Genomic DNA, 16,919 nt, shown 5'->3' on the forward strand with positions numbered 1-16,919 from the left:
TGGGTGTGACTTGTTTGTGGGTGTGGCTTGATTGTTTGTGGGCGTGTCTTGTTTGTTTGTGGGAGTGGCTTTATTGTTTGTGGGTGTGGCTTGATTGTTTGTGGGCGTGTCTTGATTGTGGGTGTGGCTTGTTTGTTTGTGGGCGTAGCATGTTTGTTTGTGGGAGTGGCTTGTTTGTGGGTGTGGCTTGTCTGTTTGTGGGTGTGGCTTTATTGTTTGTGGGAGTGGCTTGATTGTTTGTGGGTGTGGCTTGTTTGTTTGTGGGCGTGTCTTGATTGTTTGTGGGAGTGGCTTTATTGTTTGTGGGTGTGGCTTGTTTGTTTGTGGGCGTGGCTTGATTGTTTGTGGGTGTGACTTGTTTGTGGGAGTGGCTTTGTTGTTTGTGGGTGTGGCTTGATTGTTTGTGGGTGTAGCTTGATTGTTTGTGGGCGTGTCTTGATTGTTTGTGGGTGTGGCTTGATTGTTTGTGGGTGTGGCTTGATTGTTTGTGGGTGTGACTTGTTTGTGGCAGTGGCTTGTTTGTTTGTGGGTGTGGCTTGATTGTTTGTGGGTGTGGCTTGATTGTTTGTGGGTGTGGCTTGTTTGTTTGTGGGTGGGTGTGGCTTGTTTGTTTGTGGGTGTGGTTTGTTTGTTTGTGGGCGTGTCTTGATTGTGGGTGTGGCTTGTTTGTGGGTGTGGCTTGATTGTTTGTGGGGGTGGCTTGTTTGTGGGTGTGGCTTGTTTGTGGATTGTTTGTTTGTGGGCAAACAATAGAGCCACACCCACAAACAATTAAGCCACACCCACAAACAACAAAGCCACTCCCACAAACAAACAAGTCACGCCCACAAACAATCAAGCCACACCCACAAACAATCAAGCCACACCCACAAACAAGCCACTCCCACAAACAAACATGCTACGCCCACAAACAATCAAGCTACACCCACAAACAATCAAGCTTCACCCACAAACAACAAAGCCACTCCCACAAACAAGTCACACCCACAAACAATCAAGCCACACCCACAAACAATCAAGCCACACCCACAAACAATCAAGACACGCCCACAAACAATCAAGCTACACCCACAAACAGACAAGCCACACCCACAAACAAGCCACTCCCACAAACAAACATGCTACGCCCACAAACAAACAAGCCACACCCACAATCAAGACACGCCCACAAACAAACAAGCCACACCCACAAACAATAAAGCCACTCCCACAAACAAACAAGACACGCCCACAAACAATCAAGCTACACCCACAAACAATCAAGCCACACCCACAAACAACAAAGCCACTCCCACAAACAAGTCACACCCACAAACAATCAAGCCACACCCACAAACAATCAAGCCACACCCACAAACAACAAAGCCACTCCCACAAACAAGTCACACCCACAAACAATCAAGCCACACCCACAAACAATCAAGCCACACCCACAAACAAGCCACTCCCACAAACAAACAAGACACGCCCACAAACAATCAAGCTACACCCACAAACAATCAAGCCACACCCACAAACAACAAAGCCACTCCCACAAACAAGTCACACCCACAAACAATCAAGCCACACCCACAAACAATCAAGCCAACCCACAAACAAGCCACTCCCACAAACAAACAAGCCACTCCCACAAACAAACATGCTACGCCCACAAACAAACAAGCCACACCCACAAACAACAAAGCCACTCCCACAAACAAACAAGTCACGCCCACAAACAATCAAGCCACACCCACAAACAACAAAGCCACTCCCACAAACAAACAAGTCACGCCCACAAACAAGCCACTCCCACAAACAAACATGCTACGCCCACAAACAAACAAGCCACACCCACAAACAATCAAGCCACACCCACAAACAATCAAGACACGCCCACAAACAATCAAGCTACACCCACAAACAATCAAGCCACACCCACAAACAACAAAGCCACTCCCACAAACAAACAAGTCACGCCCACAAACAATCAAGCCACACCCACAAACAATCAAGCCACACCCACAAACAATCAAGCCACACCCACAAACAAGCCACTCCCACAAACAAACATGCTACGCCCACAAACAAACAAGCCACACCCACAAACAATCAAGCTACACCCACAAACAATCAAGCCACACCCACAAACAACAAAGCCACTCCCACAAACAAACAAGTCACACCCACAAACAATCAAGACACGCCCACAAACAAACAAGCCACACCCACAAACAAGCCACTCCCACAAACAAACAAGACACGCCCACAAACAATCAAGCCACACCCACAAACAAGCCACTCCCACAAACAAACATGCTACGCCCACAAACAAACAAGCCACACCCACAAACAATCAAGCCACACCCACAAACAAGCCACTCCCACAAACAACAAAGCCACTCCCACAAACAAACAAGTCACGCCCACAAACAATCAAGCCACACCCACAAAAAAGCCACTCCCACAAACAAACATGCCACACCCACAAACAACAAAGCCACTCCCACAAACAAACAAGTCACGCCCACAAACAATCAAGCCACACCCACAAAAAAGCCACTCCCACAAACAAACATGCTACGCCCACAATCAAGACACGCCCACAAACAAACAAACCACACCCACAAACAATCAAGCCACACCCACAAACAAACCACACCCACAAACAAACAAACCACACCCACAAACAAGCCACACCCACAAACAATCAAGCCACACCCACAAACAATCAAGCCACACCCACAAACAAACCACACCCACAAACAAAAAAGTCACACCCACAAACAAGCCACACCCACAAACAATCAAGCATAGGACATAGGACTCTACAGCGTAGGACGTAGGTCTCTAAAGCTTAGGACGTAACCTAGGACGTAGGTCTCTAAAGCGTAGGACGTAACGTAGGACGTAGGTCTCTAAAACGTAGGACGTAGGTCTCTGAAGCATAGGACGTAGGTCTCTACAGCGTAGGACGTAACGTAGGACATAGGTCTCTAAAACGTAAGACGTAGGTCTCTAAAGCCTAGGACGTAACGTAGGACATAGGTCTCTAAAACGTAAGACGTAGGTCTCTACAGCATAGGACGTAACGTAGGACAGACGTAGGTCTCTAAAATGTAGGACGTAGCGTAGGACGTAGGTCTCTAAAGCGTAGGACGTAGGTCTCTACAGCGTAGGACGTAACGTAGGACGTAGGTCTCCAAAACGTAGGACGTAGGTCTCTACAGCGTAGGACGTAACGTAGGACGTAGGTCTCTAAAATGTAGGTCTCTACAGCGTGTGACGTAACGTAGGACGTAGGTCTCTAAAACGTAGGACGTAGCGTAGGACGTAGGTCTCTAAAGCGTAGGACGTAGGTCTCTAAAACGTAGGACGTAGGTCTCTACAGCGTGTGACGTAACGTAGGACGTAGGTCTCTAAAACGTAGGATGTAGCGTAGGACGTAGGTCTCTACAGCGTAGGACGTAGGTCTCCACAGCGTACGACGTAGGTCTCTACAGCGTAGGACGTAACGTAGGACATAGGTCTCTAAAACGTAGGACGTAGGTCTCTAAAGCGTAGGACGTAACGTAGGACGTAGGTCTCTAAAACGTAGGACGTAGGTCTCTACAGCGTAGGACGTAACGTAGGACATAGGTCTCTGCAGCGTAGGACGTAACCTAGGACGTAGGTCTCTAAAGCGTAGGACGTACGTCTCTACAGTGTAGGACGTACGTCTCTACAGCGTGGTACGTAGATCTCTAAAACGTAGGACGTAGGTCTCTAAAACGTAGGACGTAGGTCTCTGAAGCATAGGACGTAGGTCTCTACAGCGTAGGACGTAACGTAGGACATAGGTCTCTAAAACGTAAGACGTAGGTCTCTAAAGCGTAGGACGTAACGTAGGACGTAGGTCTCTAAAACGTAGGACGTAGGTCTCTACAGCGTGTGACGTAACGTAGGACGTAGGTTTCTAAAACGTAGGATGTAGCGTAGGACGTAGGTCTCTACAGCGTAGGACGTAGGTCTCCACAGCGTACGACGTAGGTCTCTACAGCGTAGGACGTAACGTAGGACATAGGTCTCTAAAACGTAGGACGTAGGTCTCTAAAGCGTAGGACGTAACGTAGGACGTAGGTCTCTAAAACGTAGGACGTAGGTCTCTACAGCGTAGGACGTAACGTAGGACATAGGTCTCTAAAACGTAAGACGTAGGTCTCTAAAGCGTAGGACGTAACGTAGGACGTAGGTCTCTAAAACGTAGAACGTAGGTCTCTACAGCGTAGGACGTAACGTAGGACATAGGTCTCTAAAACGTAAGACGTAGGTCTCTAAAGCATAGGACGTAACGTAGGACGTAGGTCTCTAAAACGTAGGACGTAGGTCTCTACAGCGTGTGACGTAACGTAGGACGTAGGTCTCTAAAACGCAGGACGTAGCGTAGGACATAGGTCTCTAAAGCGTAGGACGTACGTCTCTACAGTGTAGGACGTACGTCTCTACAGCGTAGGACGTACGTCTCTACAGCGTAGGACGTAGATCTCTAAAACGTAGGACGTAGCGTAGGACGTAGGTCTCTAAAGCGTAGGACGTAGGTCTCTACAGCGTAGGACGTAACGTAGGACATAGGTCTCTAAAACGTAAGACGTAGGTCTCTAAAGCGTAGGACGTAACGTAGGACGTAGGTCTCTAAAACGTAAGACGTAGGTCTCTACAGCGTAGGACGTAACGTAGGACATAGGTCTCTAAAACGTAAGACGTAGGTCTCTAAAGCGTAGGACGTAACGTAGGACGTAGGTCTCTAAAACGTAGGACGTAGGTCTCTACAGCGTGTGACGTAACGTAGGACGTAGGTCTCTAAAACGTAGGACGTAGGTCTCTACAGCGTGTGACGTAACGTAGGACGTAGGTCTCTAAAACGCAGGACGTAGCGTAGGACATAGGTCTCTAAAGCGTAGGACGTACGTCTCTACAGTGTAGGACGTAGGTCTCTAAAGCGTAGGACGTAGGTCTCTACAGCGTAGGACGTAACGTAGGACAGACGTAGGTCTCTAAAACATAGGACGTAGCGTGGGACGTAGGTCTCTACAGCGTAGGACGTAGGTCTCTACAGCGTGGGAGGTAACGCAGGACGTAGGTCTCTACAGCGTAGGACGTACGTATCTACAGCGTAGGACGTACGTCTCTACAGCGTAGGACGTAGATCTCTAAAACGTAGGACGTAGCGTAGGACGTAGGTCTCTAAAGCGTAGGACGTAACGTAGGACGGACGTAGGTCTCTGAAACATAGGGCGTAGCGTAGGACGTAGGTCTCTACAGCGTGGGACGTACGTCTCTACAGCGTAGGACGTAGATCTCTAAAACGCAGGACGTAGCGTAGGACATAGGTCTCTAAAGCGTAGGACGTACGTCTCTACAGTGTAGGACGTACGTCTCTACAGCGTGGTACGTAGATCTCTAAAACGTAGGACGTAGGTCTCTAAAACGTAGGACGTAGGTCTCTGAAGCATAGGACGTAGGTCTCTACAGCGTAGGACGTAACGTAGGACATAGGTCTAGGTAGCCTTTAAAGTGCGATAGCTCCTCCCACAAAGGTCAGAAATAAAAGTTAGTCGCGTCCACGCGTAGCTATCGATAAGACGAACGCGATGATATGTGGCTCGCTTCTGGTACTCAATTTTAAATTCAGCATTTCAACCAAAAACACATTCTTAGCATCGGTAACCCTATAAACCTTTCGATCAGGTAAAACTAGGGTTATCTAGGGTTAGGGTTAGGGGCTACGGGGGTCGCACGACAATGGCGGACATATCAGATCGTAGGCCTCGGAAAGCTGGAAACGCCAACGTCAATTACTTGTCTGACGGACGTATCGTTCAAGAGCTATCGCGCGTTGAAAACTAACCCTAACCCTAGCCAATTAAGAGAACCGTAAGTCCGTGTGCTGGGAAACACATATCAGCGCGTTCGCCTCGCCGTTCTGAGTCGGAAAATGGTCTCGGTTTTTTACAGAAGATTTCTGGCGGCTAAGTGGCTAGTACACCCACTTCCCGACATCGTAGAGACACGAGACCACCACGGCTGTATTCAGCGGGAAAAAGTGAGTCTAGGGAGCCCGCTCCCGACGCTCAAAGACACTCGGAAGACCCAAAGGTCAAGCGTTGACATTTAAGGCTTTAATTTGCGGCCTCCCAGCTTTAAAATTCAATAAGATATTCAAAAAAATTGCTGTCTTCACAAACAAGACTGTTTCTAAATGTTTGAAGCGTCCCGAATCCGATGGAAGTGGTTTCGTAGCTCTCCGACACTGCTAACTCTCCGCCAAATCAAAAGAGACACGTTTTTTCAGCCCCTAGAGCTCAATTATTATTATTTTTTTTCAAACAACACATTTTCTGAATCACTTTTTCATGCCGGATTTAATGGAATTGGTCCCGTTTTCCACAACATTTCGGGGGGCTGGGGACAGGAAGTGGGCGTTTACACCCACTTCCTGACGTCGTAGAGAGATAAGACCACCACCGTTGGAATCGGGGGGAAAAAGTAAGTGGGAATACATGCCCCTTGATTGGAAAAAATCACAGGAAATATGTCCTTTTTGGATGCAAAGGTGACATTTTTACAAACTTTAGCGCCCTTTTTCACCACTTTCCCAAGGTCAGACAGTCTCGTCGTTGATATATTCGGATTCAGCGGGAAAAAGTGAGTCCAGAGAGGTATCTGTCGGATTAAAAAAAAAGAATGCACAACACTCCCTGTAGTTTGACGGTTAGCGCCACCTTTAGGCCCTTTCCAAAAGTCCTTTTGTTTCAAACAAGACATACTTTTGTTCAGAAGGTGAAGCTGAATCTGGGGAACCTGCTCCCGTCGCTCAAAGACACTCCTAAGGTCTAGGGTCAAGGTGTGACCTTGACAGGCTTCAAATGCGGCCTCCCAGCTTTACACCGGTGTGTGTGTGTGTGTGTGTGTGTGTGTGTGTGTGCGTGTGTGTGTGTGTGTGTGTGTGTGTGTGTGTGTGTGTGTGTGTGCGTGTGTGTGGGAGTGTGTGTGTGTGTGTGTGTGTGGGAGTGTGTGTGTGTGCATGTGTGCGTGCGTGCGTGAGTGTGCCATCATCAAATTCATAGAGTAGTGTGGTCACTGGTGTTTCTCAACCTTGTCAGGGCGTGACCCCATCCAAATTAATCACTTTTGAACTGGGGACCCTGACAAGAACATGGGATGCATTCCCTTTTGCTTGACTCCCGGTTCCACAGGAATAGGCCTATTTATATAGTGAAATAACCATCCATCATTTCCCATTTTTGTCTTGATCAGTGTTTGAACATGAAGTTTTATAGTAGGCTATTCTTCAATAGTATGCATTGCAATTATTTGAAAACCGTGTATTCATATTTGATGGTGTGCATGGTAAATAATTGGATGGCCAAAACACATTTATGTTTTATGTTTTACTTTTGGCTGTCTGCTAATCACAAGGTCATAAAATATCTCATATTGCTTTCTCTAGGCCCCCCCTCCCCCCTCTCTGTGTCTGTAACTGTAAAGAACCCAAACACGTTTTCTACTGAACTTTTCTATATTCTGGGTGAACAGACATTGTTATTATGACAATGTTACTTATTGTGAAACAAGTCGTTTTCCTTTGAGCCAAATGCTTTTATTTTGAAGGGAGTTTTGTGGGACATAGCTGTCGTGTATTGGTTACTGAAGTCACATGACCAGGAAGCAGGTGACGACAATACTCTATGGTGACGACAGGTAACAGAAATGTATAGGGAAACCATCCGGCAAGTCGACAGGAGCAGTCACTACAATAAAGCAACCAGAAAGACAATGTTGTGTATATGATTCAATTCAGTAAGGATATAAGAACACAACAATAGCTACCTGCGCACCGGAAAGAGGAAGTATTACATAATAACCAGACAAGAGAGAGAGGAGACGCGTGTTTTGCTGCTGCTAAAAAGTAAACCGCTTTTTGCCATTGAGACTTTCAATGATTGTTTTAGCACCCCCGAAGAGGCATAAGGTTGGTACACTTGGACTGTGTTTGCAACATACAATACAACACGTTTGTGGAGCTAAATGACCTTTGATAAAGTGCACTGTTCAGTTTTGGTATATGGAATGAAAAACGTATTTCTGCAGCAAAGGCTCACAGTGCTACAAGGATAGTGCACTATAAACCAAAGTTTGGTTTGCTACTCTTTCTGTCAAGTGTGCTGTAAAGGAAAGGTTAGAAGTGCACATGCAAAGGAAGGATTGTTATCACTGCATTTCATACATTTTGGATAAAAAGGTCTTAATTTCATGTCATTATATTTACACTTAAAAAAGGTTAAAAGAAGGTATTTCATTACTCCATAGTTAAAACAGCTGCTAAAAAGGGAAAAACTAGTTCAATATAATAAGTGCTTGGTGATGTTGAAGTCATCAATTAATTGTAATATGTTACAGTGATTCTGATTGATGGTCAAAGCCATTTAAAAAGGAAATTGTACTGTTTTGAATTAGCATGGTTTAATTTTGGAGCTTCTTGAGCTGTTAATATTTGGTACTGTCATTGCAAAAGTATGTGAAATTAACAGTATTTTTTTGTTTTTACTGTCCTGTCAGTTCTTACGGTGGTTTATGGACTTAATAAATTCACTACCATCAGTTCAAGTCTTGACCTTTGTAGCAAATAGACCCTTACACGTCCATTTGGTTCCATGTAATGTAGGTGATTTGTTCAAGGGGTATAAATTGGCAGATTGACTGAACAGGCAATTTATTTTTCAAGGGTCAACCATCTGTTTTTTTTTTACTGTGCATTTTTACTTTTGTGTTGAGGAAAGGTGTCGAGGACAGCCAGCATGCACGCAGACGTCGTCACATCCACAGGGGGAAAGGTGTGGAGGACAGCCAGCGTGCACGCAGACGTCGTCACATTCACAGGGGGAAAGGTGTGGAGGACAGCCAGCGTGCACGCAGACGTCGTCACATCCACAGGGGCAGAGGTCCACTTCTGTTTACTTCACTGCCAGCCAGGGCAATGCCAGCATGTATGAAGGAGGGTAGGTGTCTGCCATTTACATTCAGTACCACAGTACTACTACATACACAATGTTCAAGGAAAACATTAGTACTGTAGGTCTGAATAGCATGTGTGGCAGCATAATACAAGTACTTCCAGTACTTCTCTTACAATCAGATGGTGGCGTCCTTCAGGTTAGGGCTCAATTCATCCACTCTGTCTGTTCATCCATCCACACACTTTTAACATAGGATATATGGACAGAGGGTTGGTGGGCGGGCAGATCGTGGTCACAAACGTAACATCCGGACATAGGACGCACATCGTTGCTCCGATCTGTACCAAACCTGGCACAAACTCTGTTCGGGGCTGCCACCACGTTAGACGGTTAGAGGCAGGCACACACACGTGTTCAAGGGTCCTTGAGCAAGACACTGAACCCCAAATTGCTCCTTATAAGGGTGGTTGCCACCAATGTCGGAGTGATGAAAGTGCGTTTGAAATGTAACACACATTGTATTGCACTTTTTTCTTTTCTTTTCTTACACAATTTCCTTCACTCTGTTTTCCTCAGCTATATCTCTGTGAGGCTGCTGGAGATCTGTCTTCCTCCTCCCAAGATCTTCATCAGGAACCTTGGACCATCTAAAGCCAACATGCAGCAGTTTCTATGTCAGTCGTGCTTAGATTTTTCAAAAATAGCAGACCTACAAGTTCGTAGCGCGCTATGAGCTTGTATATCTGCTATTTTTCAATAAATAAAGCATAACAAAAGGGGTTCCCCATTTGGCGGGAACCCCTTTTGGTGTTTCAAACTTTAGCTGTTGAAAAATAGCAGACCTACAAGCTTGTAGCGCGCCACTCGGTAACCACAATTAGCATTGTATTTGTGCATTTGCCAGACTGTGCTTTTTATGAAACTTTATGGATCTTGCTTCCTTGTTTCTCACTGTATGTAGTTAAAAACATGCACAAGCCATACATGACATTTCATTGGCCGAAAGTAGCCGGGTAGACGTACAGTATTACTGATGTCATCTCAGCTATCATTTTAGGCCGTTGAAGTTTCAGGTTTGGTAAAAATGAGAGGGGACTCAAGGAAATAAGCAAGGAATTGAGGTGCCACCTGTGTCATTGATGGGGATTGAAATCTTGTTGTGTGTAATGACTCGTATCCCAAGTCCCAGGGCTGTGTGTTCCAGACCAACTGCTGTGTTGTAATGGTCAGCTTCCTAGATGGAAGGCTTTGGTCAGTGAACTAGCTACTGACGAACAGTCAGACACACTAAAGACAAATACATGTACAGTGACAAATAGACATGGTCACACACTTGACACATACGTAAGGTTACCTTGCTGGCTAGCAAATCGCAGTCTTTAGTGAAAAGTTGCTCAGAGAGATGCAAAATAGGAGATGATCATTGATGCGCCCTGTCCAATCCAGTGTACAACCAGTTACTTACAAACTATAACGGCACAATATGGTTCCTTAGCAGTAGCACCTTGTCCGCTCCCCAGTATGTGTTAGTTATTGCCCACTGTTCTGCGTTGTAATTTTGTTAAATTTGTAAGCTTTAAGGCTGTTCTCGTTTTTGTTTGTGCCTCCTACACACATGTGTGTAGCTTGTATGATCTACAAGCTCATAGCGCGCCACCGAGTGGCGCGCTACGAGCTTGTAGGTCTGCTGTTTTTGAAAAATCGAAGAACGACTGACATTTTTAGAATCTGATCTCAGGTCAGAATGGGTTAATCAGACCAGTGTGTGTCCAGTGGAAACCTCGTATGAATCTGATCTCAGGTCAGAATGGGTTAATCTCTAGGCGTTGTGTTTTGCTTGGTCAAAGGAGCACTTCATCCATTTTCAACAGTGGTGTCTTGCTCGTAGAACGCAGTACCATGCCGTGGTGACCACGCTAGAACGTCCCGTCCCGTCCCCCTAGATTCAAGAGAAGATCATCCACCTCGGGTCACCAGACTTTCCAAAACGCACCACGTGCCCTGCAGTGGTCTAGGTTTACTGGCGGTGGGCGCGGCCCCCTATTTTCACACGTCGTGTATACGTATAACAACAGGTTAAAACTGTTTACCTGAACGCACGTTCTCACACACGGTAAAAGCAACACAGCGCAGCAGTATGGCTCCAGTAGGCTACAGCTTCTGTGGTGTTCTGCACGCAACGATAATGCCTCCTCCACCGTCGAAGCAGAGATTTGTCCGATTCCAAAGCAAACGTTTTAGTTTCGCTATATACTGCAGCACAGTAAAGAAGTTTGTCTGACTATTTTAAGTCTACTTTTGTGTTTGTGTGTCTAAAACTCTCACACACTATAAATAATACACTAGGCTTAGGCTATCAGCTGCATGCCATGCACACATGTACTGTAGGCGCATGCGCACCTTCTTGCTCGTGACATCATGGAAGAAAAAAAAAACACCATTAAAACACTGATTTTCAATCAGTGCCTCTCTTCAATTTGTGTGTTTCAGATACAACAAACGCATCAACGACATAAGAGAATGCAAGGAACAAGCACTGTCTCATGCGTACGTATCCTAATCTCTCTTTGCCCTCCATCTCTTAATCTGCCTCTATCTGTCTATCTATCCATCCATACATCCTTCTCTCTTGTCTTTGTCTCTTCTCGCCTTTCCCTCTTTCTCAACCTGCTATCCTTTTATCTTGCATGCTTTTGCACTTGTTTAACCACTTTCTCTAATTGGCCACTCATTCCTCCATCCATTAGTCTTTTAGTCCTGCATCCCTTCACTTTTTAATCACTTAAACCTTATGCTTTTACGCCCCCTGATGTTTTCACGCTACACTAATAATATCTGTGTGTTCACCCCAGAAAAGGGATGGAAGAAAAAATGCTATTGAGAAACATTCCACTTATTGGCTGTCTGGGCCAGTTTCTTTGGCCAATGTCAATGGGCTGACATTACTGACCCTACCAAAATCCATTTAAGGTTTTAGTATAAAACAAAAAAAATATATAGTATGACCAGTTATTGAACTAGTAAAGGTAAAATATTTAATTCCTCCCCTGCTCAACCACCTGCCTTCTCTCCTCTTCTGTCAGTGGTACTCTCATCTTACCATGTTGTCCCGAAGGTGATAGAATATATAATTGAATGATGTGTCATTGGGCATCATCTATGTGTTTGATGTGCAGAGGCTCCATGCACAGAGAGAGACGCAAGTTTCTCCGCTCTGCTCTGAAGGAGTTGGCTACCGTCCTTGCTGACCAGCCTGGACTCCTGGGCCCAAAGGTAATATATAATGTCAACTTAACCCATTCTTGGGGTGGGAACCCCTTTTGGTGTTTTTAACTAAGCATTATGTTATGCTTTAGCTATTGAAAAATAGCAGATCTACAAGCTCATAGCGTGCCACCGAGTGGCGCACTACGAGCTTGTAGGTCTGCTATTTTCTTATTTTTATGATCAGTACTTTATTTTAGATTTTTTACAAACGCATACAACAGACAACCTAAAATACAGACACAAGCAACAACAGCAGAGTACGTATTCATGGACAGACAAGATAGATAAGAAAAAATTGAAAATAGTTTACATTATTTAGACGACCAAACGCAGCATCATCAACCGTATCATAATGTGTAGTAATACAATAAACAATCAAGAGGGCATTGCCTGACCATGGATCACACCAAGGGACCTGCAACATGACTGAGGAACACGTCCCACTTCAGATCATATTTTAGGTCTGCTATTTTTGAAAAATCGTAAGGCACAAATCTTTGAATATATATTCTTTCAGAGCGAACGTCTTTTATTTATTCCGACGTCAGGCCTGGGTTAAAGAGTCGTGCTGCAATATTTGTATATTCTATGTTATGGAGTTCCTGTGGAGAGCCAGAAGTACAGGACCACAACGTTAGTACTGCGAATAATAATAATGGTGATTCCTGATCTGGTACTGGTACCCAGTTTATACAAGCTCAAAATCTGGGCATTTGAAATCACGCAATGCTTTAGCGCTTTGTCCCTTACTCCAAGTTGTGCATTGTGGGATTGGGATAATGCCTTTTCAATCGGGGCCAGAATACGTTATCACACAGTTTATTAAGGGAATACATTATGTTCTGATAACTAGTGTGACTCTGTCTTCTTATAAACCTAATGATTTAAGATGAACTTTTCTACTTTCTATTTAACACCTGCATGAGTTGGCCCTATAATGTTCTGATGAAGATAATGATACCAAAGTAGTGTGTTTTTTCTTTGTACAGTAGGTGTTCAAAAAGAGTTCTCCACCTGCAGGCGCTGTTTGTGTTCATGGCATTATCGTTTGCCCGTGATGAAATCATCTGGCTCCTTCGTCACGCCGACAACATCCAGAAGAAAGTACAGATGACTTCATAGACAAGTAAGCAAACACACACACACACACACGCACAATAATACACACACACTGATACATGATCGCACACAGTAATGTGTGTTTGGTTGCTATGTATATAATGGAATGTACATCGCTAGGCACGACAGAATTGTTGACCTATTAGCTAAGTTCATATGTTTCATCATCTGCCAAAATGTATAAGCACTCGTATGTTTTAACTGCCATGTTCATGTAGCCAGACTCAAATCACACTGTCGTGTGGTATTTGAGTCTATGATGATTTCAGATGTCACAGCTAATACACCAGATATTGTTGGTGTTGATGACAGTAGAGAAGTGACCATTTTGGAAGTGGCATGTACATTTGACCACAGTCTGGAAGAGGCATTCCTTACCAAGGTGCTTAAGTACCAGCGTCTTAAAGATGCTATTATACAGCTTGGCTACAAATGTAAACTACTTGTGTTCATATTTGGAAGCCTTGGTAATGTCCATAAATCAGTCGTGAGGTGCCTGCAGATTGCAGGCATGCCCAAGCTGAGAGCTGATCAGGCATCGGCAAAATTCTGTTCAGTGTCTGCAATAATTGGCAGTCGCCATATATGGAGAAGGCGATGCCCGTGATCTGTATCCTGAAGCACTTGTTGTAGAGTTTTCCAAGTTTGCGCATCCACTATTGTTTGTGTTCAAGAATTTCTTGTTAAGTGTGTGTGTGTGTGTGTGTGTGTGTGTGTGTGTGTGTGTGTGTGTGTGTGTGTGTGTGTTACAGACACATAGCAGAGTTGATCTTCTACATGGAGGAGCTGAGGGCCCATGTGAGGAAGTATGGTCCAGTCATGCAGAGGTACTACGTTCAGTATCTATCTGGTTTCGATGCTGTGGTGCTCAACGAACTGGTGCAGGTACACACACACACACACACACACACACACACACACACACACACACACACACAAGCATTGAAAATGTCAGTGGGACAATCTTAATTAACGGGGGGAAGGGGGTTACTGAAACTACCCCTACCACCCATGGTTTCATATTCCTAATATTTATTTGTATGACAATGATGAATAATGGCTAAAGGAACATGCATCGATAACATTAATCACCGTAAGAATGGAACTTGTTTTTTCTATGCTAGAACCTCTCTGTGTGTCCAGAAGATGAATCAATCATCATGTCTTCCTTCGTCAACACGATGACCTCTCTCAGCGTCAAACAAGGTAAACATAAACTACTGTACTGTAAATCATGGTTTGAGGTAATCATGTATGATCATTTAACCCTGAGAGTGTACAATTGCAACAGGTCATTATTTCTTTATACAGTCTTTCAGTTCAATTAACCCATTTAGGCCTGAGGTCGAAATTAAAAAAAAAGTCTTCAAAATCCTGACGGCTTTCTGAAATGTTTCTGTTTCAGTTGTGATCAATATTTCATGTCAAGGAAAGGACCCCAATATGAAAATATGTTGTTCCAGGGACCCCAACACAGAAGCAAAGAATTGAGTTAAAATGTTCACTCTGTAACAATATATATTCAAAGATGTGAGGCACATTTTCACCATTTAAAAGAAATAGCAGACCTACAAGCTCGTAGAGCGCCACTCGGCGTGAGCTTGTAGATCTTGTATAACATAAAAGGGGTTCCCGCGCAAAATGGGTTAATACTGGAATGTACTGTGTTTATATTATGCCAAAAACTGTTTCATGGTTTCTCTCTCTCAAAAAAATCTAAAAGGAAAAGAAAAACCTGGTACAACAGAATAACATTCATAAGCCAAACGCCAGCAGACAGTAAACATCAAAGATTAAATGCTTATGTCCATGTCAGCTCAGTGTTGTGGAATATAATTATTGAAGGATGATGTGATGTGTGTGAATATTGTTTTAAAAATAACATCAAACACAGTGTTGTGGTAATTTTGCACATGCTTGTTCCTTATAGTGGAGGATGGAGATGTGTTTGACTTCAGAGGCATGAGACTGGACTGGTTCAGATTGCAGGTACACACACACACACACACACACACACACACACACACACACACAGTTGAACTTGATACCAACTACATGTTATTCAGGAACAAATTGTATCGAACGAATTTGCTATATTTTCAAGATGTCTCTGGGCAAGCTGGATATTATGCGTTTATATTGTCAAACATATTTTGTGTAAATGTCTCCTTTTTTTCAAATTCAATGTCAATTCATGATCATGTCAATCAGAGATCAGCGGATGAGCTTTTTTGTCACCCGAATCCGAGTGTGCATATTTATAATCCGCCTGTTATCCCACCGCATAAATGACTTAATCCAATTTATATATCCGCAACCACCCGAAATCCGCTGCAGGGATATAGCCAATCTACAAGTTCAAGGAAAAATACTACTAACGCACGCACGCCGAGATTTGGTGCCTTTAAAAAAAAAAACTATATTATAAGCCTATAGATAGATGTCATTAGTTTATTTCCGTTTTAAAAGTTATAAAACCTATAGATGGATGCCATTCATTTATTTCCAGCATTATTTCACCCGCGGTTTATCCGATATTAATTAATAATATATTCTTTTGACCCAAACTGCGGTTAACCGGCTAAATCCGCCATCCGCTGGTGTCTAATGTCAATACAATACAATACACAATGGTGCTATAGTCTTCCGTTTGTCGTTCTCTTGTTTCTGATTCCTCAGACTTATTGCCACTTTCTTTGCATTTCGGTTCATCCCTACTTCCTGTTTTCCTTTTCCTCATTCCCTCTTCGTTTCCATCCAACCTGCGTTTCTTTCCCTGTTCATTTGGTTCGTTCCCTTCTATTCCATCTTTCTGTTCTTTATTCCCTCCCACCATGTCTCCTCTAGGCGTATACCAGTGTTTCTAAGGCCAGTCTGGGTATAGCAGACCACAGGGAGCTGGGGAAGATGATGAACACCATCATCTTTCACACCAAGATGGTGGACTCACTGGTGGAGATGCTAGTGGAGACCTCTGACCTCTCCATATTCTGGTGAGAGACACACACACACACACACACACACACACACACACACACACACACACACACACACTTCTTATACATCAACACATTTACACAAAATAAATAATATATTTTTGTGTGTGCCGTGCATTTGAGAAGATGTTTCAACAGTGTTTGGAGCTACCATCTCAGAGCAGACACTCCATCTGCTTCCCTCTGCTGTGTACACACTTCATGTCCTGCACACATGAACTGTGCCCTGAGGAGGTAACACACACACACACACACACACTCACACACACCCAAAAGAAAAAAACACCCATAGTCCCAGCTAATGTGTTAGGGTTAGGGTTCTTTTTAGTATTAAACAAAAAAGGGACAGCTCACCTTGTCGCTTCCTTGTTCAGTGTAAACATCCCGGTTGCCAAGGAGTAAACATCGCGAGATCAAGCGAGCTACTCAGGCTATTTAACATAGAACATGTAACATAGAAAAGAAGGTGTTATTTACAAATGTATATTAAAAATCACACCCGTGTGAACTGAGTAGTGCAACTTAGGCTATAGCAAATACTTAATTTGCCTTGTTTAATTGT

General features: G+C 44.1%; 1 protein-coding gene across 1 annotated transcript; it reads left to right on the forward strand.

Moving 5' to 3' along the window:
* Positions 1 to 8,899: 8,899 nt before the first annotated feature.
* LOC308326347 (nck-associated protein 1-like) lies at positions 8,900 to 16,507 on the forward strand. Its single transcript, XM_080779156.1, has 10 exons — positions 8,900 to 9,017; positions 9,552 to 9,649; positions 11,466 to 11,522; positions 12,152 to 12,248; positions 13,232 to 13,368; positions 14,114 to 14,246; positions 14,486 to 14,567; positions 15,292 to 15,350; positions 16,209 to 16,354; positions 16,484 to 16,507. Coding segments are annotated over exons 6-10 (396 nt in total). The 5' UTR covers positions 8,900 to 9,017; positions 9,552 to 9,649; positions 11,466 to 11,522; positions 12,152 to 12,248; positions 13,232 to 13,368; positions 14,114 to 14,138; the 3' UTR covers positions 16,485 to 16,507.
* The last annotated feature ends 412 nt before the right edge of the window (positions 16,508 to 16,919 follow it).

This window comes from Protomyctophum bolini, assembly GCF_963924005.1.
Source record: "Protomyctophum bolini genome assembly, chromosome: 12".
NCBI lineage: Eukaryota > Metazoa > Chordata > Actinopteri > Myctophiformes > Myctophidae > Protomyctophum > Protomyctophum bolini.

Bases quoted from the DNA above. Each gene is read 5' to 3' on its own strand.
- LOC308326347 (XM_080779156.1), top strand. From the start codon at position 14,139: ATGGAGGAGCTGAGGGCCCATGTGAGGAAGTATGGTCCAGTCATGCAG. The intron at 14,247-14,485 runs GTACACACACAC...TTTCTATGCTAG, and splicing joins TGCTCAACGAACTGGTGCAG to AACCTCTCTGTGTGTCCAGA. The intron at 14,568-15,291 runs GTAAACATAAAC...TGTTCCTTATAG, and splicing joins CTCTCTCAGCGTCAAACAAG to TGGAGGATGGAGATGTGTTT.